General features: G+C 37.7%; 1 protein-coding gene across 1 annotated transcript; it reads right to left on the reverse strand.

Annotated features, from left to right (window-relative positions):
• GORASP2 (golgi reassembly stacking protein 2) lies at positions 1 to 27697 on the reverse strand. Its single transcript, XM_016203140.2, has 10 exons — positions 27512 to 27697; positions 14833 to 14913; positions 13553 to 13756; positions 13050 to 13136; positions 11763 to 11893; positions 8704 to 8836; positions 7042 to 7165; positions 4316 to 4402; positions 2915 to 3025; positions 1 to 1362 (listed from the first exon to the last, which is right to left on the reverse strand). Exons 1-10 carry the CDS (start codon positions 27572 to 27574, stop codon positions 1022 to 1024), a joined length of 1362 nt encoding a protein of 453 aa, XP_016058626.1. The 5' UTR covers positions 27575 to 27697; the 3' UTR covers positions 1 to 1021.

A 27697-nucleotide genomic window follows, 5' to 3' on the forward strand; every position in this document is an offset into this window, starting at 1 on the left:
TGAACTTCTTTTGTCTTATTTAAAAAACAGAGATATAATATGCATTTAATTTCATTCAATAAATCAGTTCCACTTAACTTATCATCTCTTAGAAAACTTAGGAGAAAGCAAACATTAAGACATGAAAAATTACATTAAAGATGTGAGACATACTGGAGTAACGCGTGCACATGTGGCAGTTAGGACCTGTAATTTAAATGTACAAGAAGAAAAGCCAAATTTCTGTAATTTATTGCTATATCTATGCTTTCTCAATATAGCTATAGTATCTGAAGTTGCCACAAAGTGCCACCTTCTGGTTTAAAACTGTGCAACACCAACACCTCCTTTATTTCTTTTTAAATGTATTTTATGGTTGGACGTATAAAGCAACAGCAGCAGTTACAAAATGTTGTCTGAGTAATTTTGAGAGCTCAACACAAGGATCTGTGTATAGGCTGAATAAAAAGATGTTCAATTAATTAATAGTGCACATTGTGTAACTTTAACAAACATCTTTAGTTGGAATTTTTGTGTAAACCTTAACAGAGACGTGACTCACGGGGACCAAAAGTAAAATATCTTTTCCTTTCAAGGTTTAGTGACTTGGTCTGCATTTTTGCAAATGATTTACAACTACAAGAAATGTTGCATGTGAGTATTAGGCATAAAATGTTTCATTTTCTTACAAAGGAGCAGCAGGGGGACAGGGACACTAGTAGACACCCCGTCACCACCTTTCCCAAAGATGCACACCCTCAAGAATGGCAGTGGAAACCTGGCAGCAAGCCACCCTTACAATTCTTTTTGGTTGGTTTAAAATACAAGCACTTTCTGACATTTCCCTTCCCAGCCCATAAACCCACCCTGATTTGGCAGGATACAATCCCAGATCCTCTTGCTTAGCTTTCCCCTTAGAATTATTTACAGGATGCCTACAGATACGGTACAAACTAGCATGAAATTAGTGATAGTTTGCGTTTCCAGACTCGTTTCTGTGGTTAAATCAGCACACTGTGCCAACTCCAAAGATGGTTCGAAGTTAAGGTGACTCAGAGGCATTTGCATCCATTACGGCAGAAACAGGCTTCTCACTGGCTGGGGCGGATTCGCTGACTCTGTCCTCAACAGTGATGGGGGCCTTGGAAGTTGGGAGGGTCATATCCAGAGTGAGTGCTGAGGCAGCGTCTGGCCTTGCAGTGGTTGTGACAGGGTCGGAAGGTGGGCTGCTGGTGGGTGCGAGGGAGGACAGCAGCTCCCCTGAGCCTGCTGCAGAAGACACCTCTGGAACCAAAGGGAATGATGGGAGGAACTCGGATGGCAAGGGGAGAGCTGCAATGCCAGGTAAGTTTCGGGAAGACAAGGAAGGTAGAGGTGGCAAACCTAGAACAAAAATGGCACAGATCATACATCCTCCCACCAGTCATCATCATATGACTACTTTTATTTGCATTTCACTAAGGAAATTGAAGCCAAGGAGAAACAACACAAATCACAACCTCCGCTTATCTTCAGCTGGAGGCCAGGACAGAGTTAAATGCAGGGTGGGGCAAAAGTAGGGTTACGGTTGTTTGTATGGAAAATAATACAATTAATAAATAATAATATAAGAGTGAACTCTGTGTTTCACATACTCACAACTGTAAACCTAATGTTGCCCCATCCTATATTCACTGTAAGACCAGCTGGCTAGGGGGAAAGGCTCCCGGCTTCTAGACTCCTAGATACCTAGGCTCCCTGTGACTCAGCCCAGCTCAGGGAAGAAATGACTCTCCCAGTGGGGACAAACAGCAGCCCACCCAGCAGAAAATAGTTACACTGAGTGCCAGACAGGAGAATCCCACTCCCCCAGGAAGCTGCAAGCGAGCTGCAGACAACAGGAAGAGACACAGAAACCAGCCCTCTGGGAAAGGTATGGAGGGAGGGGCTTGCAGTGGAGCCCCTGCGTTAGCCTCACCTTAAGTACCCAGCCTCTGCTCAAGCCCCAAGATTGATGGATAACTATTTATACTTGGTGGGTTTATTGTGATGATTTAAAAATGCACAATGAAGGAAAAAGAGTTTTACTTTTTTAAGAAACAAAAGAAAGGCAGGTTGTACAACAGGTTCAGGGCAACCACTGGGCTGGTCAATTTGGGGAAAGGGCAGAGGAAAAAGCTAAGAACCCAGGGCACAGAAGACAAGACAAAGGCAGCACTAAGAGAGCAAGCATTAGCGTTTACAGCAATGAGAAGTCAGCCCTGACATGTGGCCATCTCAAAGTCAAAGGTAACCCAGGTGACCATCAACTGGAAGAGCAGACTTGTGGGATACCCTGCTGCTTCATTTTCATCAGTGCATAAAATCTGAGTGTAAACACTGAATATCTGCTGTTAACTATTTGCAGCTAAAATATCTCACAGCTTTTATTATAAAAACATTTGTTAATAATGAAGAATATTAAATAACAAGTATTTATTAAATAACAAGCCAGCCAGCTGAGCAAGGGCAATAGTTTCACGGTCTGTTTCTGGGCCTGGGCTATGCAAGATAGGCACCACCAGTGGCAGCCGCTCCAAACACAAGGGGAATCACAGGATGTTCATTCACCTCCATTGGGCAAACTGTACACCTTCCATCCAATTTTGTTACAGCAGCATGATGCCACACAGCTGTTCTTTATTTCTACAACTGGCCTTTATGGTGCGTGAGCTGTCAGGGTGCAGGGAGAGGAGAAAGGAGGAAGAGAGGTAGCCAGGCAGAGAATTACAAAGACACGTTTTCCTCTTTTTTTAAAAAGCTTTTTAAATAAAAAAAAGATTAACGTTTATTTGAAGCAGTAGAAATTTACTAAACTGATCTGCCTTTTCCAGAAAAAAATGAAATAGAGGATTGGCTTTCCTGGGTAAAGCATTTTTTTAGACAGAGTCCTAGGAAGGCAAGAAGGGCAACATACCTGGGTTCATGAGTTCTGGAAGGCTGACTCCGGGCATGACGTGTGGTGTGGGGAGGTTGAGGTTGGGAAGGGGGGGCAGGTTAGGTAGTCCTGCTGGTAAAGGCATCAGACCTGAAGGCGAGGACAAAAGGTAAACCAGTTCCCCTGGGGAAAACATTGAATCTTTGTGTGTTGAAGTGAGAAAACCGAAGTCTGCTTATTATGTGGCAGTTTTGTATCACAACAACAAAATCTCACTGAAGTAAAGTGTCTTTCTATGTCTAAGTGATTAGATGGCTAAGCGTGTAAGGGTTAAAACAAATATGAATACTTCTAAACCCGAGAGCCAGAATGATGAGGCCTGAGTATCTGGAGAAAGGGCTGATTTATCCCAGCAAGAATGGTAGTAAAATGGAACGGAAGTTTTCTTTGTGGTTGAGGTTTACAGTCTCTCTGGCTTTTTTTTCTTTTTTAAACTATGAAATAATTTCAGATTTAGAGTTACAAAAAGCAGTTGATATAAAGAATCCCCATCCTGGCTGGCTTTGCTCAGTGGTTACAGCATCGGCCCGAGGACTGAAGGGTCCCGGATTCGATTCCAGCCAAAGGCATGTCGTACCTTGGTTGCAGGCTCAATCCCGGCCCCAGTCGAGGTGTGCGCAGGAGGCAACCAATCGATGTGTCTCTCTCACATCGATGTTTCCCTTTCTCTTTCTCTCTCTCCCCCCTTCCACTCTCTCTGAAAAGCAATGGAAAAAAATATCCTTGGGTGAGGGGAAAAAAAAAAATCCCCATATATACCTTTCACTCAAATTCCCCAAATGCTATTAACATTTTATCACACTTGCTTTATCATTCTGTTTGTGTGTATATACACTTGGTTAATAGGTTAATAATGGCTTAATGTCTGTGTAACATCTTTATCCATACACGTAGGACCGTCACAATGCAAATACATTGGATCAGTGAAATAGTACTTGTTATTTGCAGGCCTTCACTGGGAACAGTAAGGGAAATAAACCAAAACTGAATCTAATGTTTGAGCTACTAAAGAGGCAGATAAGGAGAGCTCTCTTCCAGGGCACAGTGCGCATTCACATCAACGAGAAAGCCCAATGAAGGAAGCGCTGACGCAGGCAACTTGCGCATATTCCTTATTCCTGCCTCCTGCTGCAAGGGGCGTGTGTGTGTGTGTGGGGGGGGTGAGTTGGCTGGGGGTAAGGAGCGCAAGGCTCAGCAGCTAACTAGCTAGAGACTAACAGCTAGTTGCCTCCTGCTCCCATCACAAAGTCAGAGAGGTAAAATGAGATTAAAAGACATAAAAAGTTACCACATAGCTGTAAGATTTTTTTCATTGTATATGATGATGTAAAGTGTTAGTAATGCTCTTATTACACACATCTCTAGTCTCCTGCTGCTTACCTGGTAACGTAGTAGCTGGACTCATTGATGGCACAGAAGTGAGGGACTGGTTTACTTGTGGTGGCAATAATGGTACTGTTGGTACACCTAAAATAAAAGCACAATCTTTTAAAAATGTGTTAACAAATTCAGTTGACAAAGAATAGACTATATTCAGACATTCTTCTGTCCTCCTCCCTGCCTCAGTGGCCAGGTCTTCATTCAGTGGGACTTCATTTAGTTGGTTTTTGGCTGTGTCACCGGGTTTCACAGCTGGCCTATCTACTCTGCCCATGGCCCCTAATAACTGTTAACAGAACCTGGGCCAAAAGGACGGGAGTACTGTTAATGTACTGCCTAATAAAGATTATCTACTAATGTTTACCACCTATACATGTGGGAGGTTTTGCTGATGTCAAAACAATAGTAATATTGCACATGGATTCTAGATTTTGTCTTATAGAGATCTGCTTAAATACAGTAGCAGAAATGAATTGTGCCTAAAAGTATGAAGCAACCATCTTCAGAAATTTATTTATTTAGGATTTTACTTTACTGCAGAAATTGGAGGCATACAAAAGTAGAGGAGGATTCTTTACTTTTATCAGACTCTTAAAGGGGTTGTTGGATGGTTGGTTGGTGTGTTCATTCACTCAAGTTTTTGAGGGGCACCTGTTATATGTTAGACATTGTTCTAGACCCTGAGGCACTTTAAAGCATGAAAAAAATAGGGATCACTACTTTCAGGAAATTTACATTCTAATGAAGTCCAGAAAAGGAAGGGAGACAAATATCATACAAGCAAAATACACAGCATGTAAAGTGGTGTAAGTTCTCTGCTGAAAAACTGAGCAAAAAGGGGGCTCAGGAAGAGTGTGTGTGTGTGGAGGGATACCAAAAAGGCCACAGCTGCCTTGAGAAGAACCCCAACCCACCTTTACTAAGTCTATTCAGAAATAAACTAGAGGGACATCTGATGGGATATAAGAAAAAAAATCATAATATAAAAAGGACTCAAACACTACTTTAATGAAACAAACTTTAAAATCCCTTCCAAATGTATCTAAGATTTTATACTGATTACATTAATATTTAATGTAACCTAGGAAATGTTCTGAAACTAGATTGTGGTGATGGCTGTACAACTCCATAAATTTACTGAAAGCCCTTAAATTGTATACTTACAGTGAGTTAATTTTATGGTATGCACATTACAGCTCAAAAAAGCTGGGAAAAATTTAACAAAGGGGGGGTGGGGAGGTATGTCATCATATTGATAACCAATGAAGCTGGATAGTGGGGATTCATTATACTACTCTACCCACTTCTGAATATGCCAAAAAATTTTAATTATAAAAAATTAAAATTAAAAATTTCATCTTAAAAAAACATCTTTGGGAAATAAAACAAAGACTCTGAAAAGAGCTGGGATTTGAACCTATGGGACCAACTCGAGATTATGCTGTTGACCATAAGTGTATCTTAGTGGGTGTTTTAAGTCCATTCCAGAACAAAGTAGCATATAAGCAAATTCTGAATATAAATATTAAAAAGACTTAAGAATAAAAGGTGTTAATGAAATAAAACTAAACCATGTCAGTATTTAATTCACTTACTCAATATTTGTGTACATAATATACTCTAGGTGTATTATGAAGGAAGAAACCAGAAAACAGATTTAAAAAAAAGAAAGAGAAAAATAAACTCTACCAATATACCAAGTTAAGAACTATATCATGTGACCAAGCAATTCCACTCCTAGGTATATAATTAAGAAAAATGGTAACACATGTCCACAAAAAACTTGAACGCAAATGTTCATAACAGCACTATTAATAATAGACAAAAAGTAGAAACAATTCAAAAAGTCCCTCAACTAATGAATAGATAAACAAAATGTGGAATATTCAACCAAAGGGACACTATTTAGCCATACAAAGGAATGAAGTATTAATATATGCTATGACATGAACTTTGAAAACATTATTTGAAGTGAAAGAAGTCAGTCACAGAAGGCTACACATATTATACAAAAGGCCTAGATTAGGCAAATCCATAGAAAGTAGATCAGTAATTGCCTAGGCCTGGGGTGTTGGGGAAAAATAAGGAGTGACTGATAATGGGCACAGGGTTTCTTTTGGGGTAATAAAATGTTCTAAAATTGACTGAGGTGATGGTTACACAACTCTGCAAATATACTAAAAAACCCCACTGAACTGTATACTTTAAATGGGTGAATTGTATGGTATGTGAATTAGATCTTGATAAAGCTGTTAAAAAAAACACCTAAAACAAATAGGGACTGTATGTATTAGGTAGAACAAGGAATAAAGAAAAGTAGACATGTTTCCTGAGCAAGACTGAGCCCCTAGGAAAGGAATACACAGGATCTTGCTCACTTTTGTATCCCCAGTGTCTATTGCCTAGTGGATATGCAAACATCTGTTGAGTACACAGAGCAATTAAACAGAATTTAAAGGTAGAGTCCTGACTCTACAACTTGTACAATATAATATTAAGAGAAAGCCAAAGTGAAATATGTTGAGAAGAGGTTTAAATGCTGGCCCTGTGTGTAAAGTGCATGGTAATTTAGTACTAACTTTCAGAGGTAGGGCCTGTCAATGCGGAGCATATTTACAGTTTGCAAAGTATACTGGTATTGATTTTTCAACTGTATAGCTTGAGAAAGAAAAGAGTATCATGTAAAACAAAGTAGTCTGAAAAACAGAGTACATTTTTCTGTATACCTGTGCTGAGAACATTACTGACAGCTGGTGCAGTTGAGCTAATAGAAAGTCCAGACAGACCCTGTTCAATTTCTGTAGTTCCTGGCGGTGACAAAGACGGGGGATTAACTGAGGACAGCTGGACCTTCCAAAAAAAGAAAGAAAGAAAGACTCATTTACTTACAAGAAAATATAAATATTGACTATCATCGGTCCTACAGATTTTTTGATCATATAATGTCAAAAGTTTTCACCTGGCACTTCCGCCTTCAGACACTCCTTCCTAATGTTGATACATGCCAAGGACCATGCACTATGAACATCTCCCCATTCTGTCACTTCCAGTCCCTCAATACATGGCACCTATCCTGTCACACACACTGTTCTAGCTACTTCCACACTAGGAGGAAATTCTACTCCTCCTTCCTGTCCATCCCCAAATCACTTTACTCAACCCTTATAAAGCCACTGCTTTCTTCTTCTCGGAATTCTCAGCCAGTTAACTATCATTGCTCATGGAAGAAATCAGCTGGAAGTCTTGATACCATGATAAATTCCTTAGAAGTTTCTCAAGATGTCTAACCTCATAAGTCCATCTTATCTTTTCTCATCAATGAATGAACGTGGCAGCGAGATCTCTACCTTCCAACAAGAGAAAATGAGTGAGTCTATATGGATTCTATACAGGTGGGTGGATGGGTGGTTTCACCTCTGAATACTCTAATTTCTGCCAGCTCTACCGCCCTCTGGCATACTTCAACACAACTTACACAATGGCCCTTTTCTCTAGCTGCCATTTCACCCTCTGGTCTTCTGACTGCCCACAGAGGCCAATCTGGTTAGGGGCAGCAGATAAGTCATAGGAGTCTGAACATATAACTATGCTGGCTCTGGCCATGAGACAATGGTGGGATGATGTGGGAGCAGAGGTTATACTTCTTCATAGGTCCTCTTCACTTGCTCTAGAATCAGGGATGGTCAAACTGTGTACCATAAAATGACAGTGCTAGTAGCAGCCCTTTCTTTACAACTGTAGCTTTTTCTTTTCGGATGTTTGGCTTTGATTTAGTCATGTAGAAAAGAGTTAACCGTCCTGTGAGGCCTCCTTAGGAAACATTTTAAAAGCCTTTAGTCCTGTGCAAATATCTCCTATTCCTTAAAAAGCTTCATTTTGATCCTATAACAGTCCCCACACATTTAGCATTCTTTGCTTTCCCAGTCAAGTTTCTTGAAGTAGTAAGCACCAGCTATCATCACTTTATCATTCACCATTCACCCTCCACCTCCCTTTTTCTTGAAGCTTTGTTCTCCCCTTGGACTTCTCCTGAGCTTCCTTTGCTGGGTCCCCTTTCTCTGCCCATCCATTTAAATACTAGAAATGTTTAAGATTCTGACCTCAATCCTTTGACCCACCCAGGGCCAATCCCTTGACAATTTTTATCAATGCTCATTGGGTTAAATTATCCCCTCTTCGCTGATGATTCCCAAATCTGTATCTCTAGCCTTGTCCTCTTTCTAAAAATCCAGACATGTAGGGTATCCAAATAGATATTCAAATTCAACATGGTCAATACTTCACTCACCATCTGCCCTATCTCAATTAGTACTACCATCCCACACATCAACATTCAACTCATTTTGGTGGAAACTTTATGATATAATCAGGTAGTAAAGCTATCTTACCTCCGTAAACCCATCTTTAAGAGGAGTAATAGGTGTACCAGTCATCTGTCCTGGAAGAGAAATTTTCTTTCCTTCTTCAAAGGGGCGTGTAGGTATTCGATGCAAATAACCATATCCAATGCCACACCCTAGGCTATGAAAATATATATTTTTTAAAGTTACTATTAGTCATAGCTTGCATTTCATTGAGGTTTTGAAATATAAAACCCAATTTCCATTCTTTTACATAATGTCATCTTATCAGAAGAGACGCCTCCTCTGACCACCCTTTTATGAAACAGCACCCTTTTCGCCACCATGGACATTATCCTCACTCTCCTTTATTTTTCTTTAAGTATTTATCACCATCTAACACACTGCATACTTATTTATTTTCTGTCTTCCCTAATAAAATGTTAAGGTTCTTGAGGGCAGAGTCCTTGTTTTGTTTAATGCCTTGAACAGTTCCTGATACATGGCAGATATTTTATAATTATTTGCTGAATGAATGACATAGTCTTTCCATGGAAGAGCTCCAAGCACTTCTGTAATGATGATGTCATTTACACACCTCATAGTTCTATTTTAGAACCGGACACAAATCAATCCAAATTAACCCAGATTCCTTCTAATTCTTCCTCCTACTGTCACCTGAGGCCATCTTTTTAATGATATGATCAAACAGTTTCTTTCCATAGTCTGTTGGCCTCCCAATATTTCTTTTTCCTTTTTCCCTTTGGAGAATTATTTCTCTGCCGTGGTGTGCAACTGGCATGACTATCAATCAGAAGGCCTCTTCTGCCCAAACCAAGGATCGGCCAATGACCAAAGCCAGGCCAATCCACCTCTTTTGCCCATGGCTACAAATCTTGGGAGTGACCGAAAACCAAAAACAGCTCATCCCTTCAGTAGAATACTGATGAAATTGCCAATTAGTCCTTCCTCTCTAAATCCCTAGAGGTGTTCTGAGTCCTGTCCTTTCCAAGTCTAATTCTTTAAACTGTTTCTCTGATTATATATGAGTGATTACACAGCAATAAACTCACATCTGCTTACAACAATGACAGTTGGTTTCTACTGTTTGGAACCAAGGATCCCCACTGATACAATATCATAGTCCCACTGCCCAAAGTATATGAAAATTCCTGAGCATAGTACTTAAGGCCCATCACAATCAGGTTCCAACTATGTTTCTATCATGATTGTTTTTATTTCCAAAACTACTTGATACTTTCTGAGTAGGCCATGGAGATATATCTGTGCCTCTCCCCTGCCAAGGCATTTATTATTTCCATGTGTACTACCACCAACAAAGGCTGGGACCCCAGGCAGTGTCCAACTTCAGCTGTTCCTTATCCAAATCTGATTTCACAATGATGCCTCACATTACAAAATTACTTTTCTTTCTTCTCTCACTTTTCCTCCCTTCTACCATCAAAACTACAATTCTTACTGAACTGGATCTCAGATAAATTTGAAGGAAGTAAGATTAATCAATACTGATCAATGATAGACTTTCACAGGTAGCTGCATTTTAAAACAAGGTGCTTCTTAATCAAAATAACTAAGTGGTGGTAGAGAGGCACTTAAGGCAACACTTAGACCTTCTGCAAACTTAAAGCTAGCCCAAGAATGAAACTAAGAAAAATATGCTGTAATGAATGAAATGTGGTCAGCCTCAGAGGAAGGAATAAAAACCAGAAGCAGACAACATGCCAAATGAGAGTAGACTCAGAAAAATGGTCTGTATGGACCTGTCTAGAGCAATGGCTCATCAATGGTACTAAACCATGTCAAAAGGAAAAACGTCTTCCTAAGGAAAGGAATAGAAAAGAAGGGCTCCAAGAACAGGAATGTAGCAGTGTAATTAAAAATTAAAGAACTAGTGATGACTTCACTATCTGCAGAACCTCTTCCTTGCATGTTGATTCCATGCTCACCAAACACTCCTGTGGTACTAATCTGACCCGAGTGTTCTAACTGGAGAAACTATGAGTTTCTTTTCAAAACTGAAAATTTGTCATTCTAATAAATACAGCAGCTTCTTTGCAAATTTAGCTTATATGCGGCAGTCCTTCTGAAATTAGCTGACTTTGAATGTCTTGAGATCGTATTTCTGTAGTTATAAACCTGGACAATGGACAATGATAACTTGATCAAGTATTGCCTCAGACAGGCCAGGTTCTTAAAATGATACCTCTATCTCATTTTCTCAGATTGCAACAACTTAGCATTCTGGTGGCAACTTATGTTAAGCTGTAGAACCTCAGATAGTGTGGGTAAAGGTATTGTGAGCAAATAGAGAATTTTCTTGCCTGCATAACTAAGTCATCCCTTTCCCAGCAAATGCCAGAACTTTTACAGAACACTTGGAAGTTTCCAAATTGTAGGCTTTCCTATAATAATGACTTATGCTCAATAATTCCTCAAATTAAAAAGGGCTCTTAGGACTTTCAAAACAGTGAAAAATTTGTACAATTTAAACAACAGCTAAAAGACCTAAAGGGTCAATGTAAATCAGCATACTTTGCTTTGGTTTAGCTTTTTGAAACTGGGGAACTGACTCGATAAACAGTCCAAGAAAAGTGATTTTATAAAATCTGTTTACCTGACTGGCTTGATCCTCTTTCTAAATGCACTTTATGGTTATTGCAATTTTGTCTAACTCTTGGTTGAAATAAGCCCGTCTATTTCTGAAAGCCACCTGTTTCCACAAAGTCTAAGGAATTTCCCCAGCAGCTAGAGAAAATTATACTGTATTGTCCCATTGTTGGAGAGGGGAATTAGGAAAATAAAATAAAAATGAACTATTTTATTAAAACAACAAAACAAAACAAACAATCAAAAAAGCTGTTAGCTCTTAGGCCAGTAAAGAAAAGGACTATATAGTATATACACCAGTCTTCCTAAATTTGTGCTTTAATAAAATGAATTACTGGGTTCAAATTCCAGGTTAACACTTTCCTTTTCTCAAGAGAAGTCTTACAATAAACCGACAACTTGTTTCAAAATAAAAACAATCAATTTTTACAACACATCTAAGTTTAAGCAGTCATAACTTAGTCTAAAAATGATCTTACCTGCCTTCTCCACCCCATGCAGAATTTGGTGTAATAATCACTTCTCGACAGTTATCAGTGTCTGTATTATACACATATAGTTTCAATGGTTTTGCTTCGTGTGTTTCAATAAGACTGAACAGATCTTCAGACTGCAAAAGCATCATAGAAAAAAATATTTTTATGCTATAGAACTTTAGAACAGTGGGTCTCAAACCTGGCTAATATCAGAATCTGGAAACTTTTTTTTTTTTTTTAATATATCTTTATTGATTTCAGAGAGAGGAAAGGAGAGGGAGAGAGAGAGATAGAAACATCAGTGATGAGAGAGCCACAGATCGAGCCCACAACCTGGGCATGTGTCCTGACCGGGAATCGAACCCGGATCGCCTGGATCCCAACCGCTGAGCCACGCCCGGCCGGGCAAGAATCTGGAAACTTAAAAACACACAGATACACACAGCCCTGCCCAGTGGCTCAGTTGGTTGAAGCACCGTCCTGTACACCAAAAGGTTGTGGGTTGGATTCCCGGGTCAGGGTACATACCTAGGTTTCTGGTTCAATCCCAGGTCAGGGTGCATACAGGGGGCAACTGATTAACGTTTCTCACACTGATGTCTTTCTCTCTCTCTCCTTTCCTCTCTACCTAAAATCAATAAACATATCCTCAGGCGAGTATAAAAAAACAAAACACACACAAATACAGACTGTGGGCCCTGCCCCAGACATAAAAATCACTTCTTAAAACTGATACTCAAACAAGGTTTAATTTATTACCTATTTACTATGTGCATGGCCTTATGTCCAGTTCCATAAGACCTAGTAAGCAATTTTAGTAAAACTCCTACACAAAAATTCTACATATTCTGTTTTTGTTCTCTATGATTAAGACTGGTTATCTGGGCACCTTATTTTTCTCTCATTTTTGATTTAACAATGTGTACTTTCATTAGCTAACAGAAAAAGGATCTGACTAATACAGCTGAACCAATTTTGTTACCTTAAAAAGAGGAAGAGAAAGTGAAATCAATAACCAAAATGAAGATTGATTTAGTCTTGAGGTACATAAGAGGTTTCTGTATGCCATACACAAAATCTGTGCAACTGCTACACAGTGTTTTTCCCCACAGCTATACTTAATAAGACACCTCCCAGATGTTCTATATAACACCCTGGCATAAAGCTAACTTGACCAGCAAAGACCTAAAATTTCAACTCTAAATGCAAAGTATGCAAATGTACTTCTGAACTTAAACATTAATAAGAAAATGTTACATAATTTTTATTATTAATAAACACACTAATTACCTCATTCATGACAGAATCTGCTCCAATGATATAATCACTGTGAGGTCTAAGACCTGCCAGTGCTGCGGGAGAATTTGATTCTACTTCCTGCGATGACACAAAAACACACCCCAAAATTAATGTACATAAAATAATCTTTCAAATTTTATAGTTCACAATCCTTAATTATAGTGATTAAAAGCCCCTATATTTGTAATTGTCTTGTTAGGGATAATGTCACATAATCTTTAATAAATGTTTAAAATATTCCTGTAGCTATCTGCTTTAATATTTCTCATAATGGATAAATCATTAGAAAAACAGTTCTCAGGCATCTATATTTCTCTTCCTCATGCATTTTAAAAAATAATCCATATTTTAACAGCAATGAATTCTGATTTTCAAGAACTGAAAGTAATCTAATAATATAATGACCCTATAACCTAAAACTGGAGATGACCACTATTAGAACACCTTTCTACAGTTTCTTAAACTGTAAGTAACAGCTTACAGTTGATACCTACCAACACATGCCAAACGTTTTCATTTGCCCCATCAAAGCTGCAGAAACGAATGCTCACTCCCAACAAGCCCTGGCCACCCCACATGTTACTTGGTGTGACTGAGGTCTCTCGAAGCTCCAGTGTTTTACTACTGTAGATAAGCATTTTTACAGGCTTTTCAACATTTGCTTTCAGTAGATCCTTAAGAGTATCATTGTCTTTATTCTGTGAACACATAAAATTATTTTTCTTAAATAAAAATGTAAAGTTAACTATCTTAGCTTAAGCATCCTATGGCCCTACTGGAGTAATATTAACAATCAACATAAAGCATTCAGTGGGCAAAGATTTTATTAACATTCAAATGTTCTTCCAAGTAAAAGAATGTTAAGAAGTTAAGAACAACTCTGATGTTAGCAACAACTTCTGACTTTTTTCTAATAGCTGACTAGAGATTATGGAATTTACAACCCAACATAGATTGAAGTGATCTAGGGCTTCAGTGATAAAAAAATAAAATATTCCATAAGAAGTTATATCACTAACAGGACTAGTATGACTTTGGTTTTAAAATCTAAAAACGTTTGCTGGCATTGAAACTTAATTTTGGATTCTACTCCTAAATATACACTTTATTTCTTAGGAACTGGCAGGAAAAGAAAATGGAAGCAGTATGTTAAATATTTCATTACATAAATGAATAAAAGCCATTATATAGATGTTGATAATAAAAACTTACCACTGCTGTGAAAAAAATAAGCCAACCAAGTAGCCACTGTCATAAGAATTTCCTTTGCTGAAATTATATAATTTCCTTCCTATAGGGCTTTAATATAGGTAAACTGAAAGCAACTTATAAAAAGTGGTTTTAATTCTGTACTTTTGGAACATCTCTCTGTCTGGTTCTAGTAACATTACTTACATATACAAGAAAACTGATAAGTTATTTGAGAGTCTTTACTAACGCATTTGTCAATAACCTATAAAAGTCTGACATCTTTAAAAAAAAGCAAAGGTTTTCATCTTAATTCCTTCTTTCTGCTTAAAAAATTTAAATATTTAATATATAAAGTAAAAGTCCCCAGTGATTTTATTCCCCTAAAATAATCGCTGGAGTGTAAGATATAGAATTTTATATTTGACATTTTCACATGTTTATTAATACATAATTATTTTTACAAATTGGTACATACTTTATGTTTGTAACTAATAAATAAACATCCATCCCAGATAACCTGAAAAATTCCATTTTCAAAAGATTACAAAACACTATAGATGAAAGTACAAAAAGCTGAACTTACCAATCTCGAACCATTAATAGAAACAATAAAATCAAAGAATGGCTCCAGTCCAGCTCTATGTCCTGGGGAATTTTCTTGTACCTGTAAAAAACAAAAATGCCAATATGAAAATTACAAAGCTTACCTTAAAATTGTAAGTAAAATTTTATCCCTTCTGTAAAAGTAAATCAATTGTATTGCTAAGGAATTATAAATACACACTAGTTCTCTCACTTCTCTTCATCTCTCCCAGAAAATAAATACTCTTACACCTTCCTAAATTCTACCCATTCTTTAAGTTCACCTCCTATATGAGGTTTTTCCTCTATGAGTAATATATTTCACACCACTTTCTACTTTTTGGAGGCAGGGATGCAGGGCAATCCTCCCAGCATTTAGCACATGACACAGCAGATAATTATTACAACTAAGTGGCAAATTCAAATTAATTTAGTGAGCATTTATTCCATGATTACTAGCAAGGAACAATTCAATTACAAAACTAATATAGGAACATAGCGGTTACAAAACTAATATAGGAACATAGCGGCTGATGTCAAAACATTTATAATCTGTTGAGCAACAGGCAAGAAGAGAAAAGGGAGACAGGGGACATACAGCCCTCTAATAACTGCACAAGACCAAACAAGTAAGGGCTAAATGTAGGTACAAAGTTCTAAGGGAAAGATTAACTCTAGTTAAAGAAGCTTCTCACACAGACACACACACAGACACACACACAGACACACAGACACACACACACACAGACACACACAGACACACACACACACAGACACACACACAGACACACACAGACACACACACAGACACACAGACACACACACACACACACACACCCTCAATTGTGCTTCACAAAGGAGGTAGAACTTTCAAAGGTGAATATAGACAAGGGGATAAGGAATTCTTAAAGTTGAAGAAGTGATATGAGGAAAAACCCAAAAGGAGGAGTCTGAAAAATGAGGATGGTAATATAGTATAGCTAGACAACAGGGGGCTGTGGGATAGAAATACAGAATTATAGGTTTTGAAAATCAGAAGTCTTCTCAAATAGAAGAGGTCCGTGGGTAGCTTCAGGGAACACTGCATATATGCAACATTTTCTATGAATCAGCAGTTTTCAGCAGCCTTCATCAGATTCTCAAAGGGTTTCTCCATGACACAAAAAAAGTGTTAAAAGCACTTAAAAAGATTTTGTGCAATTCCCTTATTTTACAGGTGAAGAAATCATTTTGTGACTTGCCTATGGTCCCATAGCTGGCTAGTGGTAGAGGTTAAACTCAAAAGTACCTTTTACAACTATCAGTCCAGTAAGGCTGCTGGAAAGAGTGGAGCCAGATTTACAGAGGACTTTAAATGAAAGACTAAGATTATTTAGCTTCTCAACAACTCAATCATTTAGCATCCCAATTTTGAAATGGATTAAAACTAACTACTAAATTTTCTAAAACTGAAATCATAAAATTAGTAGCTGGTAATAGTGGTAATATGACAAAAAAGCAAAAAGTTAATGCAATCCACTTTGCATTTCTCTAAAATATTTTCATAATGTTTTAAGGAATTTTTATTCTGCTCGATGTTATTAAATACTATAAAAACTATCCTGTGAAAACAAAGTTTGCAGATATTTGTAGGTTGATTTTCTCTAACAGTCTAAAGAGTTCTAATAGTCAGTTCTGAGGCTATGCAAATAATAGATACACACATTCATCCAAATGTAAATCTGTAGCTACTTACACAGTAACAAATAATTTTAATGCTTTCAAAATGGAACCCAGATTGTTCCCAAAATATGTCCCTCTAATACCTGACTTCTTGGATTAATGTTACCTTTATTTAAAGCCAAATTATACTATCATCACCTCTGAAGAAGTAAAACTAAATTTTTTCAATTTGTCACAATAAGGAATAGTTGTCCATTATAATAATATGTCAATATTTAACTTAGTAAAACTGATTTTGCTTTATGCAAATTTCCCTGCAAATGTGGGACTTAATCACTTCGTAAATTAAATTATCAAAGGGATTTAAAACTGTTACCTCTAATAAAAATAATATATACTTTAGTTTCTGTATACTCAAATTTTCTTAAGTGGGGCTATTATATTCTACATACAGGATGGGCAACAGTAGGTTTACAGTTGTGAGTACATGAGTTTATTCCTCTGTTATTACTTATTATTGTATTCTTTTCCATACAAACAACTGTAAACCCTTTGCCCCACCCTGTATTATCAAGCAAAATGTCTAGAACCCAAAATGGCAGATAGATTTCTCCTCAAATGGCAACTCTGAAAGGAAAATTTTGGCAGCTGGGAGCTATGGTGAGGAGAAAAGTGAAGGTCAAGTCACAGCTAGCTGGGAAAAAGAGTCAGGGATCTACTAGGTGTGAAATGTGGGTCTATTAGGATCCTATCAGTTAGGTGCAAAATGCTTCAGGTGTGAAAAAGATAATTAGCATAAGCCCTAGAAGCTCCCTCAGAGTAGTTTCTCATTTAATAGGATCCTCACTAATTCTATTTTATCTAGAAGCCAACTTGTCCATTGATCCATTTCACACTTCTCTCCTGAGGCTGCCAAAAGTTTACCTTTTAGTTAAAAAGGGCTTAAGACAATGCTTTTTGTAATGTCATCACCAACTTAGAAAGTTGATCTCACACACAGCAGCTTTCATGCTACCCTCCAAGTATAAAGTTTTACCACTATTTGTTTGAAATGCAAAGTCTTTAATACCAGTAGCAGTATTATTCCCCATAACTCGAAAAAGATTCAATAACTAACTTTGAATTTGAAAATAAATAAAATTTCTCAAACTCTATTTTTCCATTTTCATTTGCTACGAACAACGATCTCCTCTCTGTTTCTAATGGACCATGAAATTAATTTCTTTCCTAAATTTATTTACATATTAGTACCAGCACAATTCTGGCAATTAGGTACCTTAACTGCTGCTAGGAAGCCAGCAGAGGGAGCCCTAGAAAATGCTCTCTTGGACCCTAATACACTTAAAGGAAATTTTCTACATTTCATAGCATGGAAAATAAGATCCACAACACAGCAAATGAAACATCCACACAGGTAAGTTTCTCTGGCAATGTTATCTGTTGATAAGAATCTCTTAGGCATCTAACCTCGCAAGCAAGCATCAGATTCCCACTTCAATACTTTCTGTCCCCTATGAGATCTGATTGTTGGTTTATCATGTTTCCTTCAAACCTATCTTAATTAAATACATACACATACATAAATACACACGGCTACGTAAGCCACTTAGCACTTATTATTGGGTCAAATATCATAGAAATTTAAGATGAAAAGGTTAAATCTGAAAGTTAAATAAGATTTTATAAAACTTTAAAAAATGTACAGTGAAAAGATAACAGAGTTTTAGAGCTAGACTGCCTTAGTTTTGAGTCCTGGTTCTGCCCACTTATTAGCAGTGTGAGATTGAGAAAGCTTACTTATCTTTATGGGCTTCAGTTTTCTCATCTGCAAGTAAGGGATAATGTCATCTACTTTACAAGAATATTGTAGCGACTGAATGAGTTTATGAAATGATGAGCTAAGTCTTCTGACATATGATAGGAGTCCTACAAATCTTAAGCTCATCTTCCTAACTTTGCAATCATCACCTGAGGGTAAATCTTTATAACCAACTAATTTCTGGACACTACATTACTTTCCTAACCATGTATTAATTATCTCTCACCTATTTAAAAAAAACAACCACATACAATGTTAGCCAGCTAGGAAGATCAGAGAAATAATTTTTTAAATGTCTCTAAAAAATCAATTCCAAATGGATGACAGATCTAAAGATCAAAGGCAAAACAATAAAGCTATTAGAGAAAAACAAAGAGTATCTCTGAGATCTTCAAGTATGAAAAGACTTCTTAAATGGAACACAAAGTACTAATCATAAACTAAAAAAAGTTTTGAAACTAAATTTGTAGTAACTTCTACTCATCAAAAGACAATTAAGAGAGTAAAAAAATACAATACATATTGAACAAAGGACCTATATTCAGAACAAATTTAGAATACTGCAAATCATTAAGAAAGATAAACAGGAAAACCACAATGAGATACCACTTCATATCCACAAGAATGGCTACATAAAAAGATAGTAAGAAGGGTTAACAATAACGTGGAGAAACTGGAACCCTCCTACATTGATGGTAGAAATGTAAAATGGTATAGCCACTGTGGAAAGTTTGGCAGTTCCTCAAAATGCTAAACAGTTATTTTATGACCCAGCAATTCCACTCCTAGATATATAACGAAGGGAAACAAAAACATCCTTAAAAACTTGTATACAAATTTCATAGCTGCATTATTCATAAAAGTCAGAAAATGGAAACTCAACTGATATTCCTCAGCTGAAGAACGGATTAACAAATTGTGGAACACCCACAGAATGGAAAGTTTATTATTTGGCAATAAAAAGGAACCAAGTATTGATAGACACTAAAACATGAATAAACCTTGAAAACATTATACAAAGTGAAAGAAGCCAGTCCCAAAGCCCACATATTACATGGTTCCACTTAAATATCCAGAAAAGGCAAATCCACAGAAAAAGGAAGTAGATTAGTGGTTGCCAGGGGCTGAGGGTAGGGAGGATGGACAGTAGCGGCTAATGGGTACAAAGTTTCTTTCTGGGGTGATAAAAAAGTTCTGGAATTAGATATTAGTGATAGTTGTACAATTCTGTTAATATACTAAAAAACCCCACTGAACTGTAAACTTTAAGAGGTTGGATTTAATAGCATGTAAATTGTATCTCAATAAAGCTGCTAAAAAAAAGATAATCTAATGGAAAAATGGGGAAAACGTTTTAGCAGACACTAAACAAAAGAGGATACTGAAGTGGTCAATAAATATGAAAATGTGCTCAACTTCAATAGTCATCAAGGACATGCAAATGAAAACTGCAAGGCAATACCAATACACCTATCAGAATGGTCAAAATAAAAAAAGATGGGAAATACTAAGTATTAATGAGGATATGGAACAATCAGAAACTTGCTGGTGGGAATGTAAATTAGTAAACTATTTGGCAATATCTATTAATATTAAAATATGCACACCTTTGACCAAATATTCTATACTCTTTAGTATACCCAATAGAAATGGGTTTACATGTTCTCCAAAACACATATGCGGTATGTTCACAGCAGCACTATTTGTAATAGATCCAAACAAAATAGCAGAATAGTTAAGTTTTGATAAATGCAGTAGCAGAATTAAGCTTTTGACTTTCCCTTCACCTTCTAATCCTGAATCATTAGAAAGTTTTACCAGATTTAGCCTGAATTTGTATACAGACTTAATAGTTTCACTGGTTGCTTTCCAGTGAAACACCCATCTCTTCTTCTGGGATTAAAAGTATAATAGCACTTTATACTAGATTTGAGTCATTTTGCATGAACCCCTCTCTTTTACATCTTGACTTGAGGGAGAGAGGGACAACAGGGCGGGTGGAGTAGAGGGTGGGGGAAAGCATTCTCCCAACTGCATTGGTCCATTTACTTATATACTTCCAGCTGAGGAATACAGAACTGCTACCTTAAGATAACAATGGAAACCACAAGGTTACTTTCAGAACATGGGTATTATCAGACTAGGTATTTTATAAGGTGACACATTTGCCCAAGTTTCTGGCTGGTATGTGAGTTATCTTCCTGAAGTTTTCTAACCATGGAGATGTTACCATAAAACTGACTCAGTGGATTTTGTCTCCTTTTTATTAATGCACCACCAATTCCTTCTTCACACATAAAAGATAGGTAAGTCCCTCTGAAGGACTTTCTGTCTATACCATCATTTCCTTTAGCTCTCAATTTAATATTAACACTCTTACTTTTTTGTAAAAAAAGAAAAGTTTTTATTGATTTCAGAAAGAGGAAGGGAGTGGGAAGAGGAAGGGAGTGGGATAGACAGAAACATCAATGATGAAAGAGAGTCATTGATCGGCTGCCTCCTTCATACCCCCTACTGGGGATCGAGCCCTCAACCTGGACATATGCCCTGACCTGGAATCAACTGCGATCTCCTGGATCATAGGTCAATGCTTAGCTGCTGAGCCACACTGGCCATGCAACATTCTCACTTTTGTACTGTTTTTAAAAAATAGTAGAGATGTTAAATAACACTAAAATAAATTCAACCCAAGTAACACCTAAATGAGGATTCATTTCAACTATACACATAAAGCCTCAAGTTATATGTGTGTACTTAAGTAATCAAATGATAGGAAAAGATCTGGAAATGTGATGTAGTAAAAATAAACTCTAAATCCTTCAGTTACAAAAAAAGGCACTTTTGGAGTCAGTGAGCTCTTCCACATCTGAAAACCGCCAGTTTCCCCAATTTGGGACTTGACACAAATGTGTGATAAATAATTTTGCAGTAGGCTACAAGAGTTCAAGCCTCCCTGATAAAACATTCTCCTCAATGTTCTACCAAAGTAATTCAAAGAGCACATTCTCTTGACACTGAACCCATGATGTAACTTGTAACATACGAAGCAATCTGAAATAAAATTCTAATGGTAACTAAAAGGAAATAAAAACCCATCATTACATAGCGGCTTCCTAGAAAAGATATGTATACTAGTAAAATGATATTGAATGTGAAGTCTGCTCCAAAAGAATCAAAACCTCTGACAACCTGTCACCTCATTTTATACTATTCAAATACCAAGTTAGGTGTTTCTTAGGAAAAGAAAACCAGTATTGCCATTGCTATGTGACCTTGGGCAATAATCACTTTTCTTTAGCTATAAAGTGAGGAGGCCTACTACATAGTCTCTAAAATTTAATGACTCACCATGAAGTAAATCTAACTGTTGCTAAGTTACCTACAGATTTTACGGTGTAGATTGAACCCAACAAGATTTAATTAATATGTTTAGTCACACTAGCAAAACAATGAAAAGGACACTGGTACTCACATACTTATTTATTCCTCACCCCAGGACATGCTTAGAGAGAGGAAGGGAGAGAGGGAGACACAGAGAGAGACACTGATGTGAGAGACATCGTACATGTCCCAACCAGGGACTGAACCCACAACCCAGGTACGTACCCTGACCAGGAATAGAACCATGGCAACCTTTTGGTGCACAGGATGACTCTCAACCAACTGAACTATTCTGGCAGGGCTTGCATACTTTTTAAAAAACAGCCCGGCCAGGCGTGGCTCAGCAGTTGAGTGTCAACCTAGGATCCAGGAGATTTCAGTTCAATTCCCAGTCAGGGCACATGTCCGGGGTTGCGGGCTCCATCCCCAGTTGGGGGTGTGCAGGAGGCAGGCGATCAATGACAAATCTCTCATTGTTGATGTTTCTCTCCCCCCCCCGAAGTCAATAAAGATATATTTTTTAAAAATAAAAAACAGATGTAAGATTCCTTAAAAATGAGGATCCTTAAAAATTAGAAGGCACATTTGTAAAATTAATGGGTCAGAGTTGATCCAAAACTTGTGTTTTAAACAGCAGTAAAATACAGGGTTAGATACATGGACAAAAAATAGCTACTGAATGACTGATTTAATAGAAATACTACTTAAAATGTTTACAAGAATATTTTAACCAGTATTGCCATTACACTAGTGGTTCAAGAATATTTTAACCAGTATTGCTACTACACTAGTGGTTCTCAATGGGTGACACAATAATGCAAATGTTAATAAAGGCATCAGCTAAAACTCATTGAGTCTTTATCACATTCCAGATCCTATGCTAAGTGCTTTATATGGAATATCTCATTTAATACTCAGGATAACCAATGGAGTGGACAATGCTGTTTTAATAAGCACTTAATGTGTACAATTGTTTTCCAAAATATTTTCATATACAATATCTAATGTGGTTTTCAGTTAAAAGAAAAAAAAGGTGGAGGAAGCACTACTATCTTCCCCACTTTTCAGATAAAAAGAACGAAGCTCAAAGACGTTCAAAGGTTTGCCCAAAGAAACACAATGAAGTGATGGAGCTGAGACTAGAATCTAGTGATGCCAAGAGTGGTCTCCTGTAGTCTACTATGATTAGCTTCTCAATGTATTCATGTCCACAAAATGACAAAGTTCTTTATTGCTGATAATGTGCTTGAATGATCTCTCATTGGTGCTTAAAACAACACAAAACAAAACAAAAAAACAAAACAAAAACAAAACACCCCATCATCATTCTCATGCTGCAATATCAAGAGAGATGTGTAGTCCTCCAAAGTAACAACTTGGGTTCTACATATGTTTGTTGAAAAAAAGAAAAAAAAAAGTTATCTTGCTTGATAATCACAAATCCCAAGGCAATCCACAGAATCTAAAGTACATATCAAACCTTTATGAATAAGAATTTTAATATAATCCTTTCAGTAGACTATTAAAGCCAGCAAAATAAATGTACTGATATGAGCAGTTATTTGAAGTTCAAGTCTATGAATATTTCAGAGGAATTATTTAAAAACCCTGTCACTATCTGACCCAGAGGCACTAGAGCCAGTGCTGTACGCTCTACTACTTACTGACCAGAGACAGGAACCAAAATTCTGGCTCTGGTCAGTAAAAGCAGATATCCCCAAATGAGGATACTGAGGTGACAGTCTATATATTGAAACACACTTTATCACAAAAATATGAAAGCTACAAAAACAACATGACACTACCAATTTGTTCAAGGGAATCATTTATTTCCAATGGTACAATAGCTAAAAGTATCCTAAGGTTCAAATACATTGTATTCCATGGCATTAATAAACTGAAATATTCTGATTCCTACATTTAAAAACAATTTCAAAGAATGTTTATTAGTTAAACTTTGCAGCCTTTTTAAAAAAGATTAATTTTGAGAACAGGTCAGAATTTTTATGTATTTGTAAAGCTTTTTCTTATTTCTAAAAAAATGTTTTTATTGATTTTAGAGGGGGAGGGAGAGGGATAGAGAGATAGAAACATCGAGCTGCTGCCTCCTGCATGCCCCCCACTAGGGACTGAGCCTACAATCTGGGCATGTGCCCTGACTGGGAACTGAACCAGGGACCTCTTGGTTCATGGGTCGATGCTCAACCACTGAGCAACCCCAACCGGGCTTGTAAAGCTTTTTCAATTATAACTTTATATTTGGAAAATGACATTAAATAATCTGGTTTCTTTTATACCCATTGTTTTCAGAAGAGTGAGAAGGGGATAGTGAAATTCTTGTTTTTCAAATAAGAGCATGAGTTTAAAAAGTTTGAGAAACACTGTTAGTAGAATTAAAAAAATTATGACTATCAAATATTGGGAATTGACTTTCTTAAGATAAGTACTAAGTTGAAATGTAGTAGCATTTCATATAGATTATTGAGGCATTTTAAAAGAGCAGATCCATACAATAGTAGATATGATTTAGGTATTCCATTTTCTATAGAAATAATTCTACTTACTGTGTATAGGCCCTGATTTATTTAACAATTCCTCAGCTGTTGGATATTTAGACTGGAAAGCCAACATCTTATGATAACTTCTGACTGCAATGTACATAAATATATCCTATCATTCAAAATCTTTGTGAAACATGGCTAATGGACAATGTTAGGGACAAGAAAAAAAGACCAGGAAAAATACTTCTGGAACTAATCCAAATGATAACTAATAAATACATGCTGATTATCAGAAAACAATGTAGTAATTTACTAAAAATGAAGATAGAAGTTTATATAATTAGACAATATTAAAATTCAATAATTTGGGAAAATGTACATTTTAAGGAAATAAAAAGGCAGGATTTAAGGTTGTAAATGTACTTATAACAGTAAAAGAATAGAAAAATTAAATGTTCAACATCAGAAGGTGCTGCTTAACCAAACTATGGTACAACAGATTCCTATGAAGCTAAGTGAAACAAGAGACAGATCTATGTGCTGCGATGGAAAGACTGCCAAGATGGGTTATCAAATGAGAAGACCAAGGTGTGTAACAGTCTATATCATATGATTCTAACAGTTAAAAAAGGAAACAAAAATAAAGTAAAAGGGGGAAGGGTGTTATCACACACTGTAGAAAGGATACATAAGAAATTACCTATGGGGGTTACTTCCAAGATGGGGAGTCTGGTATAAAACAGGATCACAACATGAAAATGTGCATGAATACATAAATACATAAAACATAAAGAGCAAAGTATACTGCTCATCGCAAAAAATTTGGAAACATTTCAAGGTTGTCCCAAAAGATTTTTTTAAAGCAGAATCTAACAATGAATATGGAAAAATGGAAAACTGGTAAAGTTCCATCTGAATTGAAGGGACTCTGAAGAAACAATAAAAAAACAGCAGTCAATGTGGATGTCACTATAATAAGTATTTCAAAACCCAGTCATACAAGTTTTTATTACTAACAAGAAGATGGCCTGGGAATTGATTATTAATGAAAACTTCTAATTTAATCATTCTAGAACTTGTTAAACATTGGCAATTTTATTACAAGGTTATTCTGCCATATTTACTATGGTTTATAAGCTCAGTAATCCACTGGTGGAATAGACCTCTGTACATTTAGGCAGTAACAAATGAAAGGAAGTTATTTTTATATGTTGAGATTTAACATAGTAGTTTCCCCTGTGAAAACAAAGATAAGAAAACCAATTATAGAATCAGGGACAGTGTGGGTTACATACTCAAATACATTTAAAAAACTCTGGCCAGTAAGAGTGGCTCAGTTGGTTGAGTGTGGTCCCATACACCAAAAGGTTGCCAGTTCGATTCCCAGTGGGGGTTAGTAGAGAAGGAAACCGATCAGTCAGTGTTTCTCTCATATCGGTTTGTTTCTCTCTCCTTTACTCTTTCTAAGCATGTCCTTGAGTGAGGATTAAAAAAAATTTCTCCTAAACTGGATGCTCATTACTATTTTAAAGCTCTAATAAAACTCGAACAAAGTAAGAATTATCTCATCTTTTGCAACATTTATGCTCCAGATGCAGACTGAAAACAAAGGTCCCTAGTGCTTCTAAAAAATCAGATTTATATGTTAGTAACACATCTGAACAATAGAATATGTATGAGTACTTATTTACTGAGGTGGACCTATATAAAAAAAAATACACTTCATCTTGTTTTATGGCAAATGAAATCATTAACAGAAATCACTGAATTGGAATCCTTTTGATGTGTACGGCTTTCTAGGAGACTTTTTAAATTCATTAACAGTGTTTTACTGATTGCAAAAATATCACAAAAATATCACGAATCCCCAAAGATTCATGGCTACAGTCAGTCACTGTAAGAATTAGCTGGTAATACTGATAACAGTCCTGAGCAGAGAACTCAAAATCAAACCAGATAATAGAGAAAAGTGCTGCTACTAACTAGCACTTCCTATCTGGAATCTGACACTTCTTCCCTTTCCCCCATCCCTGTGGTCCTTGGGGGTTGGCTTAACTGAAGTGAAAAGGAAGGTAATAATGGTTTATTTATACATTCCCTTTATATTCTGGGAAAATCCTTTCCAACCAAAATTGTGTCTTCAAGAGAGATGTTTAGTACAGTGGAGAGACAACTGGACATAATAATCCTTAAGATCAGAAAGGTGATAACCCTGGACATGATAATCCTGACGATCACAGCTCTATCGCAGATATATGGGTACTTTAGTTTAACAGTGTGTTGCACCTAAAACATGGGACCTAAGCCAGAAAGTGACTGTAGCACCAGGAAGTGCCCCTTTCTCACTTTCAATGAAAATGCTCTTTGCCTGTGAGGAGCTAGTATCCAGCGGCACTCTACTGCATCCTGAAATAGCGCTAGGACTGGGGCCACTCTGTGGGCAGGTATCACAGTACACAACCACCAATGCTACTTTTAAAGACTAGTTCCTTGAGTAAAGGACCACAGGCTTTATTCAACCCAGGTTGTCCGTAAGTAGGGGCTTAGCTAATGCCTTCTGAGGTACTATGTTTCTCTGCATCCTGGTGACCGAGGTTGCTTTCCTTTATTTACCTGGATTATATTTTTAAATGCTCCTCTCTCTTTTACCTGTTTCATACCAGCGGCTCTAAACCTTAAGCTCCACGCCCTGAGCGGAAGTCCCCCCGGCCAGGAAATGTGGAAGAGGGCTGGAAAGGTCAGGAGTGACACGAGAGAGGAAAAACTGTCAAATCCAAGTAAATTTAAGTCAGTCAAACCTACTTCTAGGCCATTTCTTTGCCTAATTGGCCTTTCCGGGCATTCAGACAGCGCCGAGGTAAATTAACACCTGCCGTCGCATCCTCCGCCTCTCGTTGGCAGGTTCCAGGCTTCCTTTTTTCGGAAAACTCAAAAAAGACCTTCGCCATCACCGCTTCGCTGACTTTGCCCTCAAGCCTTAACTAACTTTGGAAGCTAAGAATTAAGGAGGAGGGGACAGAGATTGCTGTGAAGAGGAAAAGGTGCCAGGCTTGTCCCGCGGCGAAGTCGCCGGATTCCGTCTCCGGCTCCAGCCTGTCCTCCCAAAGCGGGGGACCCCGGCCCGGGGCGCTCCGGGGAGGCGGAATGCGAGTGCCCCCTAGAACCGGCCTCGGCCAAGGCAGCGGCCGCGGTCGCCGCTCCTTCGTGGGGGTCCGGCCTGGCTGCCTCGGGAAAGGGCCCCGTCGGGGCCTCCGCCTCCCAGAGGCCAGGCCCCGCCTCCCGCTCGCCGCTCCGAGGGCCGCCGTCGGAGCTCTTACCCGCAGGACGTGGTAGCCTTCCGTGCCCCCGCCTGGAATCTCGACGCTCTGCGAAGAGCCCATGGCGGCGGGCAATCAGTGTGGCCGGGTCCGGCTCCGGGCTGTTCCCCGCCCCCAGCCAACCGCCCGCTCCGCTCCTCAGCTTAGCACTTGGGACGTGGCACTCGCTGCCGCCGGAGAGCCGGG

Source organism: Miniopterus natalensis, chromosome 8, assembly GCF_054644295.1.
Source record: "Miniopterus natalensis isolate mMinNat1 chromosome 8, mMinNat1.hap1, whole genome shotgun sequence".
NCBI lineage: Eukaryota > Metazoa > Chordata > Mammalia > Chiroptera > Miniopteridae > Miniopterus > Miniopterus natalensis.

Coding starts and splice junctions, on each gene's coding strand:
- GORASP2 (XM_016203140.2), bottom strand. CDS start 27,574: ATGGGCTCTTCGCAGAGCGTCGAGATTCCAGGCGGGGGCACGGAAGGC. Junction 7,166..8,703: donor TTAAAGATGGGTTTACGGAG/GTAAGATAGCTT, acceptor TTTTTTTGGAAG/GTCCAGCTGTCCTCAGTTAA. Junction 1,363..2,914: donor TCCAGAACTCATGAACCCAG/GTATGTTGCCCT, acceptor TTTTTGTTCTAG/GTTTGCCACCTCTACCTTCC.